Source organism: Oreochromis niloticus, linkage group LG9 (genome assembly GCF_001858045.2).
Source record: "Oreochromis niloticus isolate F11D_XX linkage group LG9, O_niloticus_UMD_NMBU, whole genome shotgun sequence".
Taxonomy (NCBI): domain Eukaryota; kingdom Metazoa; phylum Chordata; class Actinopteri; order Cichliformes; family Cichlidae; genus Oreochromis; species Oreochromis niloticus.
In genome coordinates, this window is record NC_031974.2 from 27785124 (window position 1) to 27811339 (window position 26216).

General features: G+C 41.8%; 1 protein-coding gene and 1 non-coding gene across 8 annotated transcripts; one reads left to right on the forward strand and one right to left on the reverse strand.

Annotated features, from left to right (window-relative positions):
* Window positions 1-3456: 3456 nt before the first annotated feature.
* Window positions 3457-26202, forward strand: pfkpa (phosphofructokinase, platelet a). 7 transcript variants are annotated; one of them, XM_025910255.1, is made up of 23 exons: window positions 3459-3742; window positions 6509-6582; window positions 7382-7459; window positions 8529-8718; window positions 8980-9145; window positions 9408-9452; window positions 9539-9647; window positions 9830-9925; window positions 11560-11652; window positions 13331-13456; window positions 14118-14182; window positions 14413-14482; window positions 15491-15637; window positions 16818-16888; window positions 17100-17187; window positions 17926-18078; window positions 20621-20785; window positions 22026-22087; window positions 22346-22457; window positions 22819-22918; window positions 23248-23253; window positions 25165-25270; window positions 25394-26202. In XM_025910255.1, the coding sequence occupies exons 1-23, from the start codon at window positions 3649-3651 to the stop codon at window positions 25548-25550; spliced, it is 2373 nt and encodes a 790-aa protein (XP_025766040.1). In that variant the 5' UTR covers window positions 3459-3648; the 3' UTR covers window positions 25551-26202. The 7 variants fall into 7 exon arrangements, with proteins under 7 accessions (XP_005471726.1, XP_005471727.1, XP_025766040.1 ...); XM_005471666.4 differs by lacking the exon at window positions 17926-18078 and adding an exon at window positions 19087-19239 and having other exon boundaries at window positions 3460-3742; XM_003450215.5 differs by lacking the exons at window positions 9830-9925; window positions 17926-18078 and adding exons at window positions 10286-10381; window positions 19087-19239 and having other exon boundaries at window positions 3460-3742.
* Window positions 14815-14887, reverse strand: trnat-ugu (transfer RNA threonine (anticodon UGU)). The gene has a single exon. It is a non-coding gene; the product is annotated as a tRNA-Thr (tRNA).
* Window positions 26203-26216: the final 14 nt, after the last annotated feature.

The following is a 26216-nucleotide window of genomic DNA, read 5'->3' on the forward strand; positions in this document are numbered from 1 at the left end:
AAGTTCAATTGGGCCAAGATCATTAGCGTGTTATGTTTCAGTCATTAACTTTCTTTCCGACAATTTCTTGTCTATGAATTTAGTTTTAAACATCTCTGTGTTCGACAGCCAAATAAATAGCACATTTTTACATTTCTGTATTATGTTTTTTAATATGTAAAAATAAAAATGTCTTTTGGCTCTCTCTCCCTGTGCCCATGCAGGAAATAAATAAGTCAATCAAGAGTAAATCTGTGGTTAACTGCAACTTCCTCTTTGGTGTCGTAAACACCAGGTGTATGATTGCTGCTTCTTGGAAGTAGAAAATGAACTGGTAATACAAGAATCACTTTTTTCAGCACAGAATACACAGAAGAAGTGTAATTCCCCAGAGGAAAAACACTTCAGCAATGGCTGCTACACAACAATGATAAGAAAACACAAGAAACTACAAATAGATGTAAGATTCTACATTTTAAAAAGAAAAAAAGATAAATCCAACTTCTTTCAGTTATTTCATTTCTCTTGCTTTTCTACAAGTCCCGTCTCCCAACACTTTTCAATTCAATTCAATTCAATTCAATTCAATTCAATTCAATTCAATTTTATTTATATAGCGCCAAATCACAACAAAAGTCGCCTCAAGGTGCTTTATATTGTACAGTATACTCTATAATAACAGATACAGAGAAAAACCCAACAATCATATGACCCCCTATGAGCAAGCACTTTGGCGACAGTGGGAAGGAAAAACTCCCTTTTAACAGGAAGAAACCTCCGGCAGAACCAGGCTCAGGGAGGGGCGGGGCCATCTGCTGCGACCAGTTGGGGTGAGAGAAGGAAGACAGGATAAAGACATGCTGTGGAAGAGAGACAGAGGTTAATAACAAGTGTGATTCAGTGCAGAGAGGTCTATTAACACATATTGAGTGAGAAAGGTGACTGAAAAGGAAAAACTCAATGCATCATGGGAATCCCTCAGCAGCCTACGTCTATTGCAGCATAACTAAGGGAAGTGACATTTTAAAAGCACCCTTTTCCTAGAGTCTGAGGAGTTTTACCTGCAGGCTGCCTCCGACAAACCAGACGTGGACACATTTATGTCTCTTCAGCTTAGTTTACTCAACCATTCCCTTTCCATTCACTATCATTTCTCTTACATGCTTCTGGGATGAAGCTAACAGACTTTAATGGACAGCCCCGGTTTTCCTGTGGGAGCAACTTAAGTCCGCACATGTATTTATTATACAGGTACGGTGAGAAAACAACACCGATGGCAGTTTGCCAGCCAGCAGGCCTTTGTTTAGGCTGCTCACATGCACAACTGATAATGCTGGTGTTTCTCACGCTTTTCCAAGAGATTAGCGTAATTGGAATCTTGGAAATTCTACATGTCACTTAACGCCCTAATGGATACTTACAGTAGGCTGTACTCATGTTACCTCGCACACAATATGATGCGCTGGAGAAATGAAAACAACAGCATTTGTTGTGTGTATAAGTTGCACTCATTTGTCACACAAATTAAGCTCTTCGTCGTCGTCTGCTCCTTCAGCTGGGGCCTGACGATAAACCAATACTGTAGCAGATGACATGATTTGACGGATACGGAGCTTTCGTTGTTATGTGAAGTAAAAAGCTGACGGCAAAACATGATGAGTTCAGATAAAAGATCCACATCGGGCCTCCAGCTGGCAGTCATCTCAACAGTTTCCACCAAAGCCGTCTCGTCAGCACGTGGAGTGAGACCATATGATGGCTGTAAGTGCCTGAGGGCAGAGAGGCTTGGTAATGTAAAGGAAGCAATTCCCTCCACTTGAAGATAAAAAAAGGAAGATAAATGAGAAAAGTGAGAGCTTGTTATTTGTGCTTTTTCACTGGGATAGTTTTACTGTAACATGTACAGATGGTATATTTAGCACAAATAAACTGTTTGGCGATTATGCCATGGTGAGACCCAACAAAATGACTACTCAGATGCATAACTGATGCCTAGAGACTTTCTTTATACTTTAAGTCACTGATCTGCAATTCCATGGGAGCACCCTTTTGGTTTTCAGCTCACTTGTAAATGAAACTGGCAGTTCCAAAATGTGCTGTTCCTTCAGTGGCCAATTGAGACTGTTGCCAGTCATCACACAAGACTGTGTTTAGCCTCAGAGTTATGAATGATTGTGGGCACATCAGCTATAAATGGTTAGTTTGTGCTGTTTTTGATTTATTTTTATTTTAATGAGTTATGTAATGCTCCCCAAGGATCTTGGAAGTGAGCTCCTCCTTTCATGCTACAACATGAAAGGAGGAGCTCAAAAACAGTTCTTCTGATAATAGGGTGATTCTGGACTAAAAGCACAGTACCCTCATTTGCTTGTTCTAAATCATATTGCAAAGTAGGCTATAATTTAATTAGGTCGTTCAGCGGTGTCTGCTGTGTGATGAGAATAATTCAGAATGACTGATTTTTTTTTCTTTCTGCTGATGACTCAGGTTTTGATGCTATACGTTACTAAACAGACCTTTATTCACACTTTTTGTTTGAGACCAATACAGAGCCTGCACAGTACCTCAGTTTTATAGCGATGGTCTTCAACAAATACAAGAAAAATACAATTCAATGTCTTTGCACTTGTAGTTTGGCCTTAAGGCCACATGATGGAGTCAACGATCCAAAGTGGAACTCCTTCCTCATTGCGTGTTTCATAGTTTTACATTCTTGTGTTTATCTGTGAAAAATCTTAAGTAGTCGACGCTACCTTATTCTGTGTAGTGTTAGGAGTCCCATACACATAAAGGTAGTAACAAAAATCAATGGCTCATAAAAAACGACAATGAATGGAAGTCATAGCTCCAATGTAAAAGGATTTCGGCCTGAAGGAAAGCGCACAGTTACAGTGATGCAAATGTAAATATGAGCAGTGATCACCACACAAGAATAAACTTCACAAAAGAGTCAGCCTGGGTCGTAAACGATGCATTTTACGAAGAATGGCATAAGGTAGTGCATCTGTGGAAGGTTTATTTTACCTTACACAGTTGGGCAAATGCATCAGCAACAGTGAAAGAATATAGATTTAGAATACTATAAAATGTACACAGTTGAAACACATATTGTCTTATAGAAGGATTACCAAAATGTTGATTATGGAGCAAACCAGTTACTGCAATAAAAACACCAAGGCCTAGAAATAGAAATAAAAATACTTCTACTACTATTATAGTCACAGTATTAATAAAAATTATAGATTTATTCGTCTTTACACTGTATAATTCCGCTGTTTCTGTGTGTAACTTTCGTAACTTATTGCTTCCTCCTCACTAAGGTTCATAAAAACTGAAACCTCACCGGCATCCTCTAATGATAGACCCGCCCACACATCTCTTATTAGTTTGCAAGCGAACGGATGCTGCTGGAACTGTGATTTGATTGGCCCGAGCTTCTGCCAATAACTGTCCTCGCGCTCGGCCTATGCAAATCAGCGACCAGATACGGAACAAGCAGGAGAAGGCGACCAAAGCGGGCATACTGTACATAGGTAGAGGGCATAGATTGTTGCCCTTCATCATTTTAGCACAGTTCCGTACTGTCGGGGGCCTCCCGGTGTTCTCTTTTATCGGCTTGTGCCAGCAAAAACATATTTATTTATACTGATATATTGAGTTTCAGTGAAAATGGCGCAGCCGGACAGCAAGAAGATATTTTTTGAGAACCTGTCGGGAGCGGGCAAAGCCATTGCGGTGCTGACGAGCGGAGGGGATGCTCAAGGTAGAGTGTCGAGTTACACTTTTTGTGGATACTTGTATGAAGCATTGTATCAGTGAGGAAATGCCCGCAGAGGGCGAAGATACACAGCTGTGTCATAGTGTACTGCCTGTCAAGTCGGCCTGGCTTTTATTTAAAAACGCGGTGGGGCGGGGTGGTACAGTAAGGCTGTGATGTTATGTGCCATTTACCCGGTTAGCCGGCATGCTAACACCACGCATCCTGCTAACTCGTTAACAGCATCATCTTGTCACTGATTCAGAGGCATGTGTGACATTACCCACCGTGGCAGCGGCTGAGACAGATGCGTCAAGGTCGAGCCGCGCGGGTTCCTTTCCTCCACACAGTTTATTATTGCATTATAACTGACGGGCTGGTGTTAGCATTTAATTAGCTCAGAGTCCCAATTAATTTAGGTTGTGCAGAAGCCAGACACGCAGAAGTGCAGGGCGCTGTGTAACCATTAAAAGCTGGTTCTGGTGGATGTGTAGGCCACTGGCGCACAGGTTGGAAATTCTTACACAGCGTTTCTGTCGTGTTCATTTTTAATGAGACTAGAGACTTTGGATTTTTAATAGCACAGTGGAGGCCAGCGGTTGTGGGATGCCGGCATCCTGTGTACGTGATGAGCAGCATATAACTCATCTACGTCTCTTCCTTCGACTATGCGTCACAGAGGAAACCCGAGTCATGTGCTCACCGGCTCATCCCGTAATTTCGCTTAAGCACATGTACATCTACTACTGCCGTGTAACGCCACATTGTAATGGCAGCCGGCTGATCCGCCGCGGAAAATGAGTTGCATCATCTCATAATTAAACAAAAAAGTCGAAACTTTATGTATTTTATTTAAAGACAGGATGTGGTGATTTTACCAGTTATGTAATTTATTATTAGGCCTACACCTGACCAGTGTAGTAGAGGAAACATAAAGAGAGAGTGAATCCATCCTGTAGAAAGTGGAATATGAGCAAAATATGAATAAATATGGATATTTTTAAACACTAGTAGAGATGTTGTCCTCCTGGCTGTTTACTCAGTTTTTCAACTTCAGGGGTGAGAAAAGGAGTTAATTTTTCATCTATCTGTGCAACTAAAGATCGAAGTTCAGTTGCGTTATTTCAACTGTACTTTATTTACAAAATATCTTTTTAACCAGTAACTTTCTTCTGATTGTGTTCATGCTGCATAGAAAGTTATTAACAAACCAATTGTAAATTGTAATTCGAAAGAAATAGCAAGAAGCTTTGTATCTTTGTGGGGGAAAAACTTCTTTATCCTGCTTTAAAAATAGTCAGAAAGCACTTCAACTTTTTTGGCTTATTGATCCAGATATTCTTCCAATATTAAACTGAGAAGCCATGGTCGGATCAAAGTTGTGCCCACTTTTAGCATTGGACTGTGATACAAAGGGCAGCAGCGCTAACACTGCTCTACCACATTAAAGAAGCATCTTTATGTTCTTTATATTCTAATGTTCTTTATGTTAAAATCTTCTGCTAAATAACCACCCTGTTTTAAACTTTCCAATACCTAATTTAGACAAATGTTGACCTTTTCTCAGAAACCACCTGTTGTTGTTATGTAAGTGCATTTGTGAACAATTATTAATAATGTATTATTATTAATTATACCAGGTGTTCTATAGTGTAACCGCCATCCTTTAGGAGCTCAAAGAGTGAATGTGGTTATTCAGTAGCAGTGAATTGATCCACTTAATTGCAGAACAAACACGCAGCGCTGGCCCCAGAGTTAAGCAGTGAGTCTGCAGCATGCTAACTGAGACCGTGCATCAGTGTCAGGGTACATTGTGTAGCCTTGGCTGAGTGCTTTCAGTCAGTCAGCAGGAGAAAGAGTCAGTCACGCAGAAGAAGAGATGTTCTGCTTTGATAGAGACTTTGAAACCTTCAGCTGAGATATCTGTGCGATCATCTTTTCATATATTCTGCCTCTGTTTTCACCACACTCTGATGTCTGATGCCCCTGTGATTGTAGTTATGTAACAAGGACAGTGTGCCACGGATTATACACTGGGTTGTATTGTTGGTCCTTTTCTAATAATTCTGGATGCTTTGCCGGCTTTATGAGCAGAACACATTTCAGAGGTCTTCTCCTAATTTGTTCCCTTCCCTCACTGCTGTGTCCTCTGCTTCCCTAGTGGGCTGAGCCTTTGTGTTGCATAGTAACAGTACTGCTCGGTTCACCAGGAAACCCAGTCCTTTCTTTCCTTTGTTTACAACTCTTCCAGTTAGCCAAGTTCCCGTCCTCCTCCTTCCTGTGGGTAAAGCGTTACGTTTTTATCCCATCTGTCTGTGTTTAAGCTAAGCCTGACTTTGACATTAAAGCCACAGAGCATGGTCTTACTGGTTAGTATTTTCACACAGACTAATCGCAGAGAAGCTGTAGGAGGAGCTAGGAAAGCCTTTTGACCAAACATGGCAGTGCTTTCTGATGGGGAAAAAAAATCCGCAAGAGACACACAGACACTATAAACACGCAAAGGCTGGGCTTACACACATTATCTCCTGCATCCAAGACACAGAAAAACTCATAATAAATAAATAAATAAATAAAGGTTTACAGCTGCACCCAGATTAAATAAATATCCATGCAGCTTAAACCCTTGGACAGCCATGCAAATTGGGGTTTTACAATGATTTTGTGCAGTTGAGACACACGTGTTTTCCCTCTCTACATTTTAAAGTTTGACCTTGTAAAAAAAAGTTGTTTTATGATTAAAATGTCTTCTTTTAACTCTTTCTCTTTCAGGAATGAATGGTGCTGTACGTGCTGTGGTTCGAATGGGGTTGTACGTGGGGGCAAAGGTTTATTTCATTCATGAGGTGAGCCATACATTTATCTTTAGGACTATAGTAGCATTTTCAAGGAAAATCACTATAAAGTATTTGGAAGACGTTTAAGGCCAACTTTAATGGCTGGATTTGTGTACAGTACTAGCCAGGGGTCCGGTATCAATACAGGGATGTTTATTTATTTTCATGAAGCAGATGTTAAAAGAGCTTTGGGAAGAGCCATGCTCTGTCTGCTCATCCTGTGATCCCAGCACATCTGTGTGCGTGTGGCTTCTGCTCACTCACAGTGTGATGTTACATAACTGAGGCTTTAGATGCCTCATATGAATACCCTGCACCCAGCTAAGGTAACACAGTATGACGATGCACAAGTCTTATAGTTAATGATGTAAATTTCATTGGTTTTGAATTATGTGGAAATATTTTGATTATTTCAAGTCATGATGACAATAAGATGTTGTTGCGTTGTATTTTGGGCTGTTAGCCAGAGGTTATTTGGAGTGTGTGTTTGTTTGCTTAGCTCGTGTAACACTCAGAAAGATGATTCTTTGCCCTCAATAATTTGGAAATATTTGCAATTGAAATCTATAAAATCAAACAGTCATGTATTCAAATAAATAATTATTAAGGAAAATAAACTGAATGTATACCACACATTTCATTTGCCCAGATTCCTTAAAATGTAACATTTTATATTATACTTATGTAACAGAATTACATGGGGAATTTATATGTTTATTACATGTAATTTATATCTAATTAAATTAGTTAAAGTCATGATTTTAGCCATAAATGTTAAATGTATATTCTTTTTTGTCTATGTAATCAGGGATATCAGGGTATGGTGGATGGTGGGGATAACATAAAGGAAGCCACATGGGAAAGTGTGTCCAGCATGCTACAGTTGGTGAGTAATTATCATGGTCTATATTAGACACATGTAACATACACAGAGTGAGGTTTTACAAGTGTTCTCTCTCCTGTGGGCTCCTGGCTTATATCAGAAACACTTGAAAGTAATAAGTACTTTTGTAGTTCTTGGACTGCAGTGTGCAGTGTTTCCCACATGGAAACATTACTTGGATGGGCTGCCAGGTGTTTTAATAACTGTCCAAGAACTTATTTAGCTTTTTATTTGTATGGAGGAACGCGGTGATGTGTGATTGATTTATGATCTTCTCACTCTGCAAGTTCATTGTCTTCCAGTAAGCTAACTCTGGCCCTTCCTGTATCGTTTTTCTTCCTGGCTTTCTGACCAGGCTACTGTTGTGATGGTAATCAGCGTTATTCAGCTGCTTTCTCTAGAGAGGATCACATCCATTTGATATACTCCAGTTCCACTGTTTTAGACTGCAGCTGGGGCTAGAAGTACTTATGCTGCTCTGGTTTTCCTCTGTGAGTTTGAGGAACCATTCTAACTCCAAGGCTGCGGAGGACACCTTGGCGTACTGTCACCAGCTGCAGTTCAAGACAGTGCAGTTAGAGTTCATCTGCAGGATGGGATGTTTACTAGAGAAGCAGCTTATTTCACTCAAAGCACTTTGCAGAGGAACAATCTTCATATTGACATGTTTAATAATTAATAAATAACCTAACCTCACATCAGATTTATTTCTTGAAACGTTTACTATAAATTGGAATTATTATCATTTTTATTATGGCGTGACTAATGCATCCACATGCCCACCATAAATAAAATATAAAAGTGCGGAAAAACACTGAAATATGTATTTATAAAAGTCAGGTTTATCTTGCAGGAAGCAATGCACAAAGGAGGAACATGTAAGTCATGTGACACAGACGATGTGTGAAGGCTGTTTAGTGGTGAAAGATTACAACCTCTAACATCGCAGTAGGCGGTGTGTTATCAGCAGTGCTTTTCCTGTTGAAGAACAAACACAGGAGTTCAAACCACAAGAATAACCATGTGATATGGGCTGGAGACACTTTTAAAATGTGCCCATTATCGTCACCAGGGAGGAACTGTTATCGGCAGCGCACGCTGCAAAGAGTTTCGCACTCACGAGGGGCGCCTGAAGGCTGCCCACAACCTGGTGCAGCGCGGCATCACCAACCTGTGTGTGATCGGTGGAGACGGCAGTCTGACGGGAGCCAACCTCTTCAAGGAGGAATGGAGCGGGCTGCTGAATGAGTTGGTGGAGCAAGGTAGTGGAGGCTTTATGTCTCTGTGTTTCCTATTTTCAATCAAGACAAAATGAAGTTTATATGTTGTGAGGGTATGGTTACACTGTTGAGAACAATTCTGACCTTAACAGCATGCGGAGCTTGGAGTCATTTGGTGCCATACTGTGAAACCGTATCTCCTGCCAGTAATATCAGAGATTTGTGTTTGTAGGAACAGCTGTGACTCAGAGTCAATTACTCAGGCAAAAGCCCAGTCCTGCCCTAAGCTTCTTTTCCTTTCAGGTTTGATTGAAGCCGATGCCGTCCAGAAGTACTCTGCCCTCCACATTGTGGGGATGGTCGGCTCTATCGATAACGACTTCTGTGGAACTGACATGACAATTGGCACTGACTCGGCTTTGCACAGAATCATCGAGGTGGTAGATGCAATTATGACAACTGCACAGAGGTGAGCAGTCAAAATAAGCACCTTTAACAGCTTTACATGTGAAAGTTTGCTGCATATGTGACGAGTCAGTCGCTAGTTCAGGCTTTAATTATCTGGGTAAATTTCTACTATATTAATCCTTCACTGTCACCGGCAGCTGTTTCAATCACTCACCTTGAAGTTGAGAAAGTTTAAAGCAGGAAAAAACTATCATAGTATCTTCTACATCTGCTCTCGGGTACATCAGCATTCCTACATCATATTTTCTCTCCTTATCTTTCAGTCACCAGAGGACATTTGTTTTGGAGGTCATGGGCAGACACTGTGGGTAAGAATAGATAAACCTGAGCAGATCCAGAACCATCAATTGTCAGTCAGAGACACAGACCTTTATCACCTGTGTGTGTTTCCTAGCTACCTGGCCCTGGTGAGCGGCCTGGCTTGTGGGGCAGACTGGGTGCTGATCCCTGAAATGCCTCCAGAGGATGGCTGGGAGGAGAAGATGTGTCAGAAACTATCCGCGGTAACACAGTCAGACTTACTCAGTGAAGTGTAGTATTACTGGGTTGTTCTATGAGGTGTAATGTTTTATTTAATCTGACAACCTTTCTTTGTTTTTCTACACAGACGTTAAATCACAAAAGACTTTTGTGAGATTTTGTGTTTTTTCTGCTTTGAAAAAAATGCCAATGCTCTATGATTTAGACCCGTTCCAGGGGAACAAGGCTGAACATAATCATAGTTGCAGAGGGAGCCATTGACAGGCACGGGAAGCCTATAACCTCTAGTTTTGTCAAGGATGTGAGTACCTGAGTGTTAAGAAAGGGGAAGCCAGAAGCACGGAGACCTGACTGATGCAAGCCAGCCATCTGAGCTACACACAGCCAAAATCTTTGGTTACAGTTTTCATACAGTATCCACGTTACACTAGTCCCGTAATAACAAAGTGTGGACAAGCAGCAATAAAGACAGGATACGCCTGATAACTAAGTGTGAACACAAGCCGTGGTGACACCCGGGCTTTTACTGTGAAAGAATCTGTCCTCGGCTCCCAGGCTGCCGTCGTCGTCCGGCTCCCTCCCCGTGCTTCTGAAAGCCCACGTCACAGCCACAGTCTCAGTTTTTCTGTCATGTTGTTTCTCCACCACGCCCTCCTTGTAGAACCGAGCAGGGATGAAAAGGCTGAATATCATAATTGTAGCCGAAGGGGCGATTGATCGTAACAACAAACCCATTACCACTGAATATGTTAAGAATGTAAGTACAGAGTGTACCCAGTTCCAGCTTTGACTCCCTCCTGAATGACCTCTACTACTGTACTGCTGCCCTGGTGTGGCTTTGTTGCTGTGTTTCTGGAATGCTCTGTAAAGCACACTTGCTAGATTGGTAAGAGGGCTTTCACCACACTGTACTGCCAAAGCACTGCAAGACACCTTTTCTAAACCTCACAGCTTTTATAGGTCTTATAGCATTTACTCATAGCTGCTTCACACATAGCCTTCTTCTTCCTTAAAAATTGGCTTTTTAACTGTAAATTCTGAATCATGATGAAATTATTATGTAATTATTACTAACATTTTTTATTTGGAGATTCTGTTTTTATTTAAAGTAGCAGAGTAATTATTTTTGATTTCAAATTAAAAGCTCCTTTCTAACATGACTGAAAAATTAGAACGGCTTGCTTGTGCTTTGCTGTTTCCCCTTCTCTTCAGCTTCAGATTGTGTTGATGTTCAAGTTTGTGATGTGCCAGTTTGTTTACATGTGTTTTTGCATATACCTTTGTTTTGTATATATTAGTGACACAGTTATACCTTTATTAGTGTATATATAATATGCATTAGATGAATTTAGACAACAGTAAAGTAACACTTCACCCAAAAATCAACATCTTCTTTTCTCTGGTGCTGTTTATCTAGTGCTGACTATTATATTATTATGTCGATTTGTGGTGCTCAAAATCCATTTAAAAAGCTCAGCAGGAATGCATTTTAGAAATTATGACTGCTTATTTAAAAAAACAAATAAACAATGAACCCCCCCCCCAACACACACGCACATTTTTTAATTTATTTTGTTTAACCGACTAACAGTTGTATCGTTATGTGGAAGGAAACCTGCATGTACCTGTGAGGTTTATTTCAAATGCATGTATTTATTTAATTTTTGCTTCTCTGATCAGCACTAGGCAAACTCCATCTGATTGCATTATATTCAAGAGAAAACAGACTTGCCTGTTAGAGCTGAGCTACTCACACCAAAGCAAATACAGGTGATAAACAGCAGCACAGGTCTGAGGAAAGTACGGACATTTGATTTTAGGGTGAACTGCCTCTTTAAGGATCCATTACCTCAATGAACAGCTGTTATTTTCATGAGAATATTGATGACGTGATGCCAAGCCATCTGCTCAAACTTGTTTTTCTTTTCCTCGCAGCTCGTGGTCAAGTGCTTGGGTTTCGACACACGAGTGACAATTTTGGGACACGTGCAGAGAGGAGGAACCCCATCTGCCTTTGACCGTATCTTGGTAGGTCCTGGTAGAGCCAGTGCTCGGATGTTTTTTTGCTAAATGTTGAATTACTTTAGAGGCCAAAATATCAAACATTTGTTGGTTTCATGTGCTCAAAAAGCAGGATTTATTTTTTCTCTGTCAAACTACTTTGCTGCTGGCCCGTTGGTTAAATAAAACTAAAAGGAATAAGGAATTAAATGATGCCAGATCATTTGATGGAAATGAACTTCAACCTCCAGAAGACACCCTAAAAATCAAATTACTGCAGGCTAGCAATTAAAAATGGTTCTCAGTAGTTTGTGTGACCCCCACAATCTTGTCAGCATTCCTGACAAGCTCCTCATGAGACAAAGGATGATGTCCTGGGGAATCTACTCCCAGAGCTGGACCAGAGCGTCACTGAACTCCTGGACAGTCTGAGCGTCCGTCCAAGGATTTCATCCTGATACCTAATGGCAGTCAGGGTGCAGTTGCCTAGCCTGTTGAGGTCTGTGTGTCCTTCCTTCCTGCCCAGGCCATCACTGACCCACCAACAAACCAGTTATGCTGAATGATTTTATGGCTTCTCCAGATCCTTTCATGTCTGTCGCATTTGCTCAGGGTGAACATGTCCTCATTTGTCAGAAACACAGGGCATCGGTGGTAGATCTGCCTGTTTTAGTATTTATGGCAAATGTGAGTCAGGCTTCACGGTGCCGGGCAGTGAACACAGGGGGGGAGCCAGAGGACATCAGGCCCTCAGGCCACCCTCATGAAGTCTGTTTCTGTGTTTGGTCAGAGACATCCAGACAGGTGTTCTCCTGGAGGTCATTTTGTAGCTCTGGCAGTGCTCATCCTGTTCCTCCTCGCACAAAGGAGTAGATAGCACTCCTGCTGATGGATTAAGGGCCTTCTACGCCCTCGTCCAGCTCTCCTAGAGTAACTTAGTTCCTCCTGGAATCTCCTCCATGCTCTTGCACCTGTTGTTAATTTGATTAACACCAAAGCAGCTGAAACTGATCAGCAACCTCCTCTGCTTCTTACCTGACCAGATCAATACCCCAGAACTTTAACTGACTTGATGCTTTACTCTGATTAAAAAGTGTTCCTTTCCTTTTCCAAGCAGTATATTTTGCTTTTGGCCTGTCAAACAAACCATGTTATTAAAATATATCACGTGAGGTTGTTGCAACTGACATTTTTGACTATTTTGTCAGTTTATAGGCACATTTATATTTTTGAGAAGCATATTTATTAGTGTTTAAAGTGTTAATTCTAATTTTAGAAGCCATCATATTATCAGAAATGATTTAATTTTCACAATTTCAATAGATGGTCTTTTGAGAATTCACAGTAAATGTTCCCTGTCCGCAGTATTGTTTTGAGAAGTTGTCCAAAACATTTACTGTTTAATCCCGTGTGTGTCTGAGGAGCGTTGCCCTCAGGTTTTACGTTAAGCATATTAACAGATTTGTGGCTCAGCACATGAGCAAGTGTATCCCAGACAGTGAGCAGGAACCCTTCCCGTTTACTACAAGCCGTCTAAAGATGAAAACAAAAAAATGATGGATGTTTAAGAGGAGAATTAAAACCAATTTTAGATTTAGAGTAAATAAAACTTAAAAGAACAAAAGAAACCTTGAGCAGGGGAAGAATGTGTTGGCATGGAAACGATGAGTGAGGAAGATGTTTAATCTGTGCGTCTCACATACAGGCCAGCCGTATGGGTGTGGAGGCTGTTCTTGCGCTTTTGGAGACCACGGCCAACACGCCGGCCTGTGTGGTCTCTCTGTGCGGGAACCAATCGGTGCGCGTGCCCCTGATGGAGTGTGTGCAGATGGTAAGTGCTGTTCTGTGCTGGAAACAGTCCAAGATCTTCACATATTCAATACGCACACACACACACACACACATATTCACAAAACTAGAGAAGCCGAGGAGAGACAGAGACAGAGAGTCCATAAAGACAAAGAGCTTAAGTAATGATTTCAGACAGCACAGAGTCTGGAGTGGCGATAGTGTCCACAAGAGAGGTGCATTGTTTGAGAGGGAGCCACTGGTTAATCATTATCTGAGAAATTTGGCTCGTTTACTGATGAGCGGCAGTATGATGTAAGTGTAACCCATCTGCATAGAAATGGACAAAAAAACTTTGTTGTCGTTCTCGCTCCTTGTTTGGGTTTAACAGAGCTCACAGTGAAGACCTTACTGACATTGTGTAGGCAGGAAATGTTAGAGGTGAAGAGCAGGTTACATATTAGTCAGACTTCTGTGCCCAAACACACAATGACACATTATTTTTTCCTCTGTCCACACTTCAGGGCAGTTTCTCCTCCACGCAGCAGTTGTGACACTCAAAGATCACAGACCTTGCATGCAGATGTTTATTCCCAAGTCGTGTAGATTAAACAAATTGAAAAGTACTTTTGTGCATTTAGAACCTGCCGTGTCTAAATGCAGATTTCAGGCAGTGAAACAACCTCCTTTCTTTTTTTCCCCAGACTCAAGAGGTCCAGAAAGCTATGGACCAGAAACGCTTTGAGGAGGCCGTTAAGCTTCGGGGCAGGTATGACCGACAGACCTGAACTTCACTCAGTCTGATGCACACAGGGAAAGTGGATCAAGGTGCTATTTTAGAACACCACCAGTCTGTTGTTTACACTCAGTGTTCAGCAGGACGAGGAAAGAGGGAAAGAATCAGGATCATGGACTTCATTTTCAAATACACCTTCCTTAGTTTTGAAGTGTATACACTGCTTGGAACAGATGAACTCTCTGTCCTTGGTTTTTCTACAGGAGCTTTGAAAACAACCTGAAGACATACAAACTGCTGGCTCATCGTAAACCAGAATCCGAGCTGCCGACTGTAAGTCAGTGATGGTGTCAGCTTTGCTTGCTCACACTTAACACACAGAGAAATGAAAAAGGACAGAGGCGAGGCCCCCCACAGAATACCTGTAGAGCAGGTTGTTTTTAAGGAGCCAAGTCAGCCTTTCTCAAGCCACTGATGTTAAATATTTTATGACGCTGTCCTAAGGTTCTGCCCAGCAAATAATGACTCAGCTATTGCTGTCGTGATGTGCCTCGCTGCTGCTGCTATTTTAAGACAAAACAAAGCTAGATCCATATACTTTATTTATCTAGAGGTGAAGGGAAGACAAAAAACCCAAAACAAATAAAAAATATTGTCCAGGCATCAGGCCCCAGCGAGGATCGAACTCGCGACCCCTGGTTTACAAGACCAGTGCTCTAACCACTGAGCTATGGAGCCTGTGCTACACACCTTCTGAGCGAGTAATCATATGAGCATTGTCCTGTAGACAGGTGTATGACATCATGCTGAGAGCATTAGTATTCAGCAGTCATATGCGTCAGTGGTTCCCTGCTGTTCATTATAAAAAGATAAAAAGTGCACATAATAAAAACAAATATTGACTTCTAACCATGTTATTCTTATTTACCGTGAAGCCTTAAGGTTTAGTGAGCACAGGCTTCGTATGGGGCCCGGGTGCCCACTGTTGCTGTGCAGTGATATTAGATCACACCTGGCTCCCCTGCTGAGAGTTGGACTTGATCATCCCTGCCAGGAGCTGCGGCTCCATAGGAGGTAGCTTACACTGAAAATCAGCGAAGTGTAGAGGCAGCCTGGCAGACTCCATGCTGTGGAGCTTGCCTTAGGGTCTGACTCCACCCTCTGCCTCTGTGATAATGACCACTGTAAGCTCAGCATGTGGCTGGAGTATCCCAGAAAGCATTTATTGATTTCTTCTGTAGAGCGTGATCATCTGTGCTCAAAAACACACTTTATCATTTGGTGGGATTATTCCAGAGCCAGAATGTATGATAACCTGTTGCTGTCATTTTATGTCTTCAGAGCAACTTCAATGTGGCAGTGCTGAATGTCGGGGCCCCTGCAGCGGGCATGAATGCTGCTGTCCGTTCAGCTGTAAGGGTGGGGATCTCTGAGGGGCACAAGATGTTTGCCGTCAGTGATGGCTTTGAGGGATTCTACAAAGGACAGGTGAGTCTTGTAGCACTGCTGCTGCACTACTGCATGTCATTATACTCGACCAGAGGAGTCGTCAAACTAATGAGATTTCATGTTATTTAAATGCATTCATAATTTCCAAGCTTAATAAAAATCTTCTGTGTGTGTGACTCCAATTTTTTAATCAATATCTCAGAGAGAATTGGCTTAGCTTGATGAGAGTCAGACAGTGCACAATCACACCAAAGCATAATCAGGGAAACCCGGGGGATAATCTGTCCAGATTAATGTAAACCAATTTCCTCACGCTCACTCTCCCTGCTCTGCTCGGCTTAGTCGAAACGATGCAGTACCACAACTATCCAGTGGGGGGAAACAGACTGTTCTCCCTGGGCTGAGAAACACAGCTTTGTACTGATAAGTCAAAGAGTTTCTCACATTACCTATCACCACAATGTCATGGGATTTATGAATACAGGGGAAAAGCAAGCAACACCTGTGTGACTTTTAAAAATAAAAACCTGTACTGATATGTAATCTGAGGCGATACTGTTTTTTTTGTTGCATGACTGGTATAACTAGTTTCTCTCCTCTGGCCTCCTTTGACGAAACCGCTGAGAGTGTGGGGTTGGCTCAGTGAACAGCACTGAAGAAACAATCGGATCATTTATCTCTATCAGAATGTCTCCACTGTCACTGCTTAGTTAAACATCCTCTCTGAGACCTGGATTCAGACTGTGCCTACTGAGCCCAAGAAGATTAGACCAGAGGGAATAATGGATTTCTGTTATTCAGGACTCAAGCACTCTCTGCTACACGCTTCTGTTAGTTTCCACTGGAGCATTTACGCTGCTACATGAAAGAGATTGTCCAGCAAATTAACTCTGGTCTTTGCAATGTCTGCCCTGAGAACCAGGACGATAGGACAGAAAATACACAACTGTGAACAGCACAGGTTATGAGAGAGATGCAAACTTAAGAAAATAAACAAAATATTGGGGGGAAAGCAGCTTCCACACTGGGGCTACATTCATTAGTCTCTGTGCAACTCTTAACACAACAAAGAAAAAGGCAGGTTTTGGAGCTTTTCAGCTCTTTACAAGTTAGAAGAGCACTAAATAAGAAAATTTAAAACAAAACAAAATAAATAAAAGCATCCTGTGAATGACTCCACCCATCAATAATAGCTATGTCTCATCCATCTACCCTTCAGATTAAGGAGGTGAAATGGGGTGATGTCGGAGGTTGGACGGGACAGGGTGGCTCCCTCTTGGGGACAAAAAGGTAAAGAGTGTTCAGTTTTTCTTATAAAGTAATTATTAAATTGAGATATCTACAAAAGTGATGGAGTCTGTATCGGCACTGTACCAGTATATCTGGAGAATTTCCTCATAGATAGCTTTAAGAAACTAAATTTCCAGCCATACACTTTGTATTTCACTGATTTTGTGTATTTCTATAATCTTTTTCATAATACTCATTTTTTAATCCTCAGAACACTTCCTGCAAAACACGTGGAGAAAATTGCTGAGCAAATGCGAAAGCACAATATAAATGCATTGTTGATTATCGGTGGATTCGAGGTAAGTTTCAGACTCTTTTTTGTCTCTGCTCGTTTTGCTTTTAACTTGTTGAATCTGTCAGTAGATGCTTCTCATCTTTAAGTCTGTGTACAAGCTTAAAAGCTTTTAAATGATGAATATTTATGACTGTAACAGCAAACATGTTACAATAAACAGTATGATGTTGACCTTTTCCATCAGCCTTATCCCACTTCATTTCAGCACACCTCTGTATGGTTCCATGCATAGCTGTGTACAAAACTATGCTTTAAATTCAATTCTCTGCCTAAAAGCAGAGCTGCAGAACTGCAACATTGGAAGCTAATATTTAGCATTACATGTTAAATGGTATATGATATATATGTATAGCTATATAGTGAGAAAGAAGACTCCTTAACATGATGTATTTGGATTATTTAACTGAAGTTGACTCAATTTGATCTGATTTGGAAACAGAGTACACCTGCTTTTCTTCAGCCATTTCACGCACTCCTGTATAGATGCTCACCAGCTTTACTTTTCCTTTGATGAATGCAAGTAAATGAGTTATCCTGTGTATGATGTACGTGTGTGTTTTTGAGGGTGAATGTGGAGTGGTACCTGTCTGTTTCGCTGCTGTCCGTTGTGATAGACCTGGCTCCTCCCCTTGGCACCCTCCACTTATGTCTTACCCTTTCCTTTGTGGCAAGTAGCACCTCTCGACCAGACCAATCTTCCAAACCCCTCGCAGACACTAAAGCACTTGGCTCTGCCCTGCAGGCCTTCCTGTCACTGCTGGAATTGTTAACGGCTCGTGGGAAATATGACGAGTTCTGTGTGCCCATGGTCATGGTCCCAGCCACTGTCTCCAACAATGTGCCGGGCTCTGACCTCAGCATTGGCGCTGACACAGCTCTGAACGCCATCACTACTGTAAGTGATGGGGCCTGCCAACAGGAATAGACAGACATGACACAGACACACAAACACATCTGCTCACTTTGCAAGCCAGCCAGCTGTGTTTCAAGAAGGGGAAAAAACCCACAGTGTTCTGTTTTACCAGTCACCAGCCTGTCAGGGGATCATTCGGAAGAAATTCTTGTAACGGTGGCATCTGTCAGCCACATCTGGCACAAAAAGCCTCCCTAAAAACTAGAAATTCAGACAGATAAAGTGAGTCATGTCAGCACCGTGAGGCGTGACTGGTAAACGTAAAGCTCCCTTCAGGTAAGTAAGTGAGTGTCAACATGGAGGCATGCTGTGAGGTGCACACGTGTTGTGGCCGCCATGTTTTGCTCTGCTTGCCCTTCTCCCTGTCTGTGTGTTTTTGATAGTGTCCTCTGACACGTCATGATGAGTGGCTGGCTGCATGCAGGTTTTGACATCTACACATCACCAGAACACAAGCTTAACAGCCTGTAGTTCAGGTAACGTGTGCTGTTTCAAACTGGAATCGCAGCTTGGCCATCATCTTCTTCATTTCCTCCTGCTGTGTATGCAGACTCGGTTGGCCCTGCTTGTCCTGCTGAATATAAGCAGATCTGGCTGTCATGTGGTTGTTATATGCCGCGTCACTGTGGAGCGGATTCTGAGGCCAACAAACACACATCTCTCTGTCCTGTCTCTTCATCTGTTCTTTGTCTGTCCCTGTTTATCATCCCTCTGTTTTCTCTCTCTGCACATCAACTTCCTGTTCTACATTACACATTCCCCACTCTGCTCTGCCACTCTTTCTGTTCTTATTTTCTTTTCTCTTTTCTCCACCACTCTGTTCATACTCCCATCCTCCCATCCTTTCTGCCAAAGGGAAGCCATAGCCGCTATCACACGGAACGTGCCGGAATGGCGGGATACTCTCGTGCAAACTGAGAGAGATTCACCCCTCTCTCTCTCTCTAAGTGACCGGTCGTCTAACGCGTTTTCTATATACTGCTGCTTCAGGCGTTTGAGAGTCTGCTGCAGCTGTATGAGGCTCGCGCCAACTATGAGGAGTTTTGCATCCCGATGTGTATGCTGCCTGCCACCATAAGTAACAATGTACCCGGCACCGATCTAAGTATCGGGGCAGACACGGCCCTCAATGCCATTGTGGAGGTAAGGCAGTCAAACCGCCGCCAGCAGAGCTTTGAGCGCTTTGCTCAAGATGCTTGTGCAAAGACACATAACGTGAGGCATGATATAAAAGTGCAAGAGATAAAAGTGTGGTCTAGTGCTAATACTCAGCAAACTGTCTGCTTACAGAAGGTGCTACACTACTATTTTCTCTGGATTTAGGTTACAGTAAAGGCAACAAAAGTCAATGAACTAAACTCAGCCCAAACACTAATTCAAACATAAACTGTGCATTCATGTGCTGCTGGAAAAATTGGAAAAAAGTGTTTTCCTACTGAGCCCCCTCACATCATAAAAACAACTGAGAAAGATGGAAAACTTTGGTGCACAACTTTCTCAGTTCTTATCATACACAAAAGCATGAAGTAAAATTGTGCACATTTAAGTACTGTACATCAGTGTTTTTTCTAACATTAAATATATGATATGCTGAAGCACTCCAGGATAGTGATTTACAAAACTCCCATATGGAAAAGATATATATAAATCTTAAAAAGTTTGTATCTGTCTTGTGTGAAACTTGTATGAAAAGCATACAAGAGTGAAAACAGATATAAGATCCCTTGAAAAATTATATAAATGAAACTTGTATGTTTTGGATACTTACTAAAACAATATATGAAAGTAATGAGAAAGTGGCCACTTTCATGAGTAAATCATAAGCCTTAAATGATTCACTATATGAAGTAGGCCACATCTTATGCAAGTCTTTTATAAGTTTCATATTTCTTTTCCATATGGGCTGTTAGCTTGTGTCCATACAGAGAAACACAGACCCCGGTAAAGCAACAGTTTATTTATTGGAAGCAGCTATAAATGTGTTGTTTCAACACATTCTCATTTAAAAGCACACAAACACACTGAAGAACAATTTCCCATTTTTGGGAGACGGGCTCTCTGCGGAGCACGTGGATTCACAGTATCGCATATTTTTATATTTTTACCACTGCTGCAGCTTCTAAACTGAAACTAAATTATCTCATGTTTAGCTGATTGTCAGCACTGGGCTATCAAAATAAAAATCTAGCACAGGAAGAAAAATGTTTCCACATAAAATGTAGCAAGTGTTTGTATATGAATTCTGAATTTAATGTTACAATCTGATGTGTTCTGTCGTCTTTCGCAGGACTCCAGTCTGTCTGGTGAAAGCAGCATTTAGATGAATCTGTTGTTGAAATGTAGCTATTCGCTAAATAAGCATGGTGTTGTTCTACTGTGTGGAAAGTCTTAAGTTAACAGTTCACGACTTCTAATCATCATGTTTACTTTGATGGACAAATATGAGCTCAGTGTTACAGAGGTTAGCTTTGACACATTAGTGCTGAATGTGTACTGACTTTGTGAGCTCATGTGCGTGTGTCAGACCTGTGACCGCATCAAGCAATCAGCCAGTGGGACCAAGAGACGTGTGTTCATTATTGAGACGATGGGAGGCTACTGTGGCTATCTGGCCACCGTGGGGGGCCTGGCTTCAGGGGCTGATGCAGCTTACATCTACGAGGAGCCGTTTGACATCAAAGAACTGCAGGTAAGACGCAACCACAGAACCAGTATGCATTCATTATTTAAAGTAGACCTGTGACGGTCATTTTCAGCACCACCTTTTTATTCTTGGACTGAAGTAACTTTGCATGAGTCACAGTTCCAAAATAATCCTCATTTATTTGAACTTGGAGCCCCTCAGTTCATCCAAACAAACAGTTTTGGCTCCTCTCTCTCCAGGGACATTCTCCCTTTATTACAGTTATTTTCGTATTGTCCAATGAACAACAAACAGTGTTATATAAATGCTCAGAAATAAACACTGAAGTAAGCAAGCAAATAAAACATTCTAACAAAACAAACAGCAGCAAAAAGAAAACTACCATTGAAAGCTGACTCTGGTATGAAAGCAAACACATTCAATAATAACTTTAATAATGATGGAATCTGTTATATTTATAGTGTCTATACACTTAATGCCCACTTTTGTAGGTACACCAGTTTAAATTCCTGTTAATCCAAATATCTAATCAGCCAATCACATGACAATTACTCAGTGCATCTGGCATGTAGACACTGCTGATCTACTGGGATTTGAACACACAACCATCTCTAGGATTTACAGAGATCGATCAAAGAATAAGAAAGCATCCAGACAAACTGCAGTCCTCTCGGTGAAAGGGCCTCGTTGACGCCAGACGTCTGAGGTGAACAGTCAGACTGCTCTGAGCTGATAGGAAGACAGCAGTGACTCAAATAACCACTCGTTACCACCGTGGTTTGCAGAAGAACATCTCTGAATGCACAACAAGTCAAACCTGAAGTATATGAGCCACAGCAGCAGGTTCCACTCCTGTCAGCTTACAACTGCAAGTTGAGGCAACAGTTAATGTTGCCTGGGCTGTCGAGCCTATTTCTGCTACAGCTTTGGGACGGCAGGGTGAGAATTTGACATAAACAGCATAAAAACTTGGCTCCATTCTGCCTTGCATCAACTGCTGGTGGTGTAATGGTGTCGGGGAATTTTCCTGGAAAACTTTAGGCCCCTTTAGGCCCCTTAGTACCAGCACTGATAGCAAAAGAGGTGTACCTAAAAAAGTGGCCATTAGTGTATATGACAGTAAATAAGGTAAAGCAACATAGGTCCCCTTTAAGTTTCAGGGACAGTTCTTTACATGTCATTCCTGGTTTTGTCCACTAGATGTCACTCTAATCTAGTGCTAAGGCAGACCTTACAGAGCCACCTATGTGTTAACATCAGCCACATGCACTACTTCTTCCCACAGGCCAATGTTGAACATCTGACAGAGAAAATGAAGACGAGCATTCAGAGAGGTCTGGTCCTCAGGTAAGAAAATGACAGTCACCTTGTATTTCCAGCCAGCATCTCTTTGTAATGAGCTGCAGTGTAAACATGCATTTCCATCCCTCGGTGTTTGACTCGAAGTACCTTATATAGTAAACAATTGTTGTGGTGAAGTCGACAGTTTTGACAGTGCTGACATTTTACGATGCAGCTCCCACTGATGACGTCCGGCTAGCGTGAGCGTCAGCCAAACACATCGTGAGTGTGGCTCTGCTAACACTTTCACTGTGTGTCTGTTAGGAATGAGAACTGCAATGAGAACTACACAACAGACTTCATCTATCAGCTGTACTCTGAAGAAGGCAGGGGGGTGTTTGACTGCAGGAAGAATGTGCTGGGACACATGCAGCAGGTGGGCTGATTTCCCATTGTATAAATAATCAGTGGTAACGTCTCCTCCAGAGTACAGAAGTGCCAATTTTCCATATTTGTATCATGAATATGCATGTTCTCAGTTTACATGGCTGGTCTTTGTTGTATTTTGGATTTGTGCATCTTGAGATTAGCACATAAAAAAAACTGGAACACACAAAACTTTGATGAACTCTGGGGAAAATCTGTAATTTGTAATTAAATGCAGCAAAGGAAAAGAATTGTGGATTGTTTTAAAGATAGCACAGCTAGCAAACCACATCAGCAAACATGTGTTCAGTTATGAAGAAAGGGGGAAAAAGATCTGGTGGATGATTGAAACCTCTTCATTTTTTCCAAAGGGAGGAGCACCGTCTCCATTTGACCGGAACTTTGGGACCAAGATCTCAGCGAAGGCCATGCAGTGGGTCTCCAAAAAGCTGGTGGAGACGTTCAGACAAGGTAAGGTTAATGTTCCCCTTGCCTGTAATTAGACCCGTGGTAGCCGATCCTCCCTCCCTGCAGAGGCGTGGCCGTTGTGAAGCAGATCTATCATGGAGTCACTCTGTCTGACATTTTGATGTATGTTTATCCTCACAAAGAAAATGAATTATTGATCATTTACACTCATCAATGTAGCATTTTAATGAGGATCTACACACTTCCTCATCTGACAGATAACGACACAACCGACCTGTACACTGTTTGTGTATTAAGGCCGCCATTAAAGTTAAAACTCCTCTTTCTTTTGTTTTTTTGTGTCCATTTCTCTTACACTCGGATGACATAAGATGAAGGTAAATCCTTTTCTCTTCATGCTGGCTCCATGACCATCTACATCTACATATTTAGCTCCTATCCTGTGCTTTCATTTTAGCACCATACTCCCAGTGTGTGTGTGTGTTTCTGTGTGTGTCATTTTCACTGTTGTGTTACACACATGTGGGATGCAATCTGCCCATGCCTTCCAAATTTACCAGCAGCCACCATGTAGTGCTGTTTCCAGGTCCTTTCTGAAATGGAAATGTGCAAGCATGGGCTGTGTGAGCGACACACACATTTCTTTTTCCTGCTTTTCCCACATTTTCTTGGTAGTCTGCGGTGCTTTATCTCGATTCAGCTGCTTTTTTTCATGGCTTCCATATCAACACCTCTTTGTACTTCGGTTTTGTCTTCCTCTTAAACCACACTGCAGCTGTTTCATTTATGAAGATGCTTCAGATACCCACTAGCTAGTAGAAAGAAATCACTGTGAACCACCCCTCACCTCCCCAGATACATCTCAGTGTTAAAGCCACTGGGAATTTAGCCAAACATCATAACAATTATAAATGGTATCAAAGTTGAGAGTTTAGGTGAGTCCTCGGCCTTTTTGAGGAGACAAAAAAGTCCAAAAACATTAAAAACTGAGCTCAAGGTTCAACATTGTGTGTGGTTACACATACAACAGCTCATTTTAAATCATGCCTCACATACAGCCCATCGTCAGCACAAGTGAGTTAGTCCAGTAAAGCTGTTGTCTAAAAAACAAACTGTTGTTAAAAAAACAAAACAAACAACTCCAAATCGTCCTGTTTGCTTTCAGTGCAAAGAAGCTTTAACGTTTTAAACTTGACTCGTGAACGAGCCTTTCAAGTATATTTTTGTTCTATGAATATATTTGTATACATATGTCTCTATATCAAAGGAGAGAGCAGATTTTTAACACTATCGTGTGAGGTGAAAACACCGATTGGTGGAATATTTAGTTTTTGAGAAGGATTCTGTCAGAAAGATTTCATCTCAGTTTTTTCTTTATGGTAGTAAATGAAAGACAGCTGTCAGCACCACTCACTGCGATTACACTGTAAGAAATAAAGGACTTTGTAATTAAAAAATAGAAATTAGGTGTGAAGTGACAGAAAAGTTCAGAATTTTTACTGTATACAAAATAGAGACTGAAAAACGAAACTTGACTGCTGATAATACAAAAGAAGTGTCCCTTCTTTTCTGCTTTTCTTACTGTGGCGTATAACAAGCCACGAGTCACATTTTTGTACAGTTAAAGGTGCAAAATTCATGCCGTTCTTTGAAAGCTATCTGGCAGGTCAGGATGGACCCTTTGGTGGGCCGATTCTGGCCATCGGGTCGTATTCGCTGATCCATGTTCTGCTGTGACTGATCTTCTTTAAAGCTACCTATCACAGAGAGAGGCAGGGTGGGGGTGCTGCTGCCATCTGCTGGTAAGGCAGCTGTGGCTTTTGGTGGTTGGCTACATAGATGCAGCTTCAACTCTACAGTTAACTCGCTTTATACATTAACAAAATATTAATAATTAAACGACTAGTATTTCTGGTGCCAACTAACAAAACCACCAACTTTAAGACGGGAAGCAGTTATCCTCATGGACCTCCACGTTCGCACATTCTGGGGGGGATGTGAGGGTAACCCTGATCACCAGTGTAGTCCACTGTTTCCCCAACAAAAACAATGACACTAGTCATTTTCACCAGTGGGTTTTAAATCACTGACACACAGAGGTGGAGGAAGTTAAACCTAGCGATCAAAAAGTTCCAAAATAACAGCACTGCATAAGACCCTAAATAGTACAGCTGGAACGCTGTTGTAGGTTTGGGTTTCCAGTGGCTTTAATTCCACCCTAATGCATGTTTGTAAGATCAGGGACTTCCTGTGTTTGCACCTTTGATTGATTCAGTGTTTGTGTGCAGGCCGAGTGTTTGCTAACACCGAGGATTCCTGCTGTCTGCTGGGAATGCGCCGCAGGACTCTGGTCTTCCAGCCTGTGGTCCAACTCAAGGATGAGACTGACTTTGTGTATGTATCACAGTAGCTCGCTGGGACACAGGGAGATTAGTCCAAAAGAGAACTTGGGAGTCCAAAATGAGAAAGAAATGCCGGAATAAACGCTGACACTGACGTTTCTTCATCTGTGTGCAGTCACAGGATCCCCAAGGAGCAGTGGTGGCTGAAGCTGCGTCCTTTGATGAAGATCTTGGCTAAGTACAAGACGAGCTACGACGTCTCCGACTCCGGACAGCTGGAGCACGTCGTACACAATCGACCAAAAGACTCGGACGCTTCAGTGGCCATGTGAAGGCTGTATGACGGTCTGAGTTCAGTCTTTGTGTATGATGGAAATTTTGTGAGGTGTCAGTCTTTGTGTTGTAAATGAGCTCCTGTTACAACGTGAACATTTTTTTTTCTGGCCACATGCTGTGTTCATGTTCTGTTACTGTCATTCCTTTTAGTGGCGCTCCTCTCAGTTTTGTTTTAAAAAACTCACCAACTGTAGTCTAGCCTCTGCGGTACTCCTCTTATCAAATGCACACACACACAGCTGTCCTGCCATGCATCTGTGTGTCCTCGTTGCCCTGGATCTTTTTAGTGTTTTTAAATTGCACTTTCTGTGTCTTGAGTTGCTTCGACATTCTCTGACTGCAGAGCTGCAGAGTAGGCACTTTATCTGCAGCACAAAGCCAGTACGTATCTTCTTAGAACGAGTGTGAGGTTAAGCATATTTATATGAGACTGATGCAATATAGTTTTGCTGCAAGCCAAGAGAACTCCATGGTGTGCTTTAACAAGGAAACTAATATTTATCTTTTAAAAATTATTTTGCTTGTAAATGTGGATATATTAAAAATGTAGGCACTGCTGTACTGAGTAGCTGTCTGTTATATTGCACCAACAGAGTTAGATGTATATGAGACCCACAGAATAAAATCATACTTGAGATGTGTGCCTGAGTCACGATTGTCAC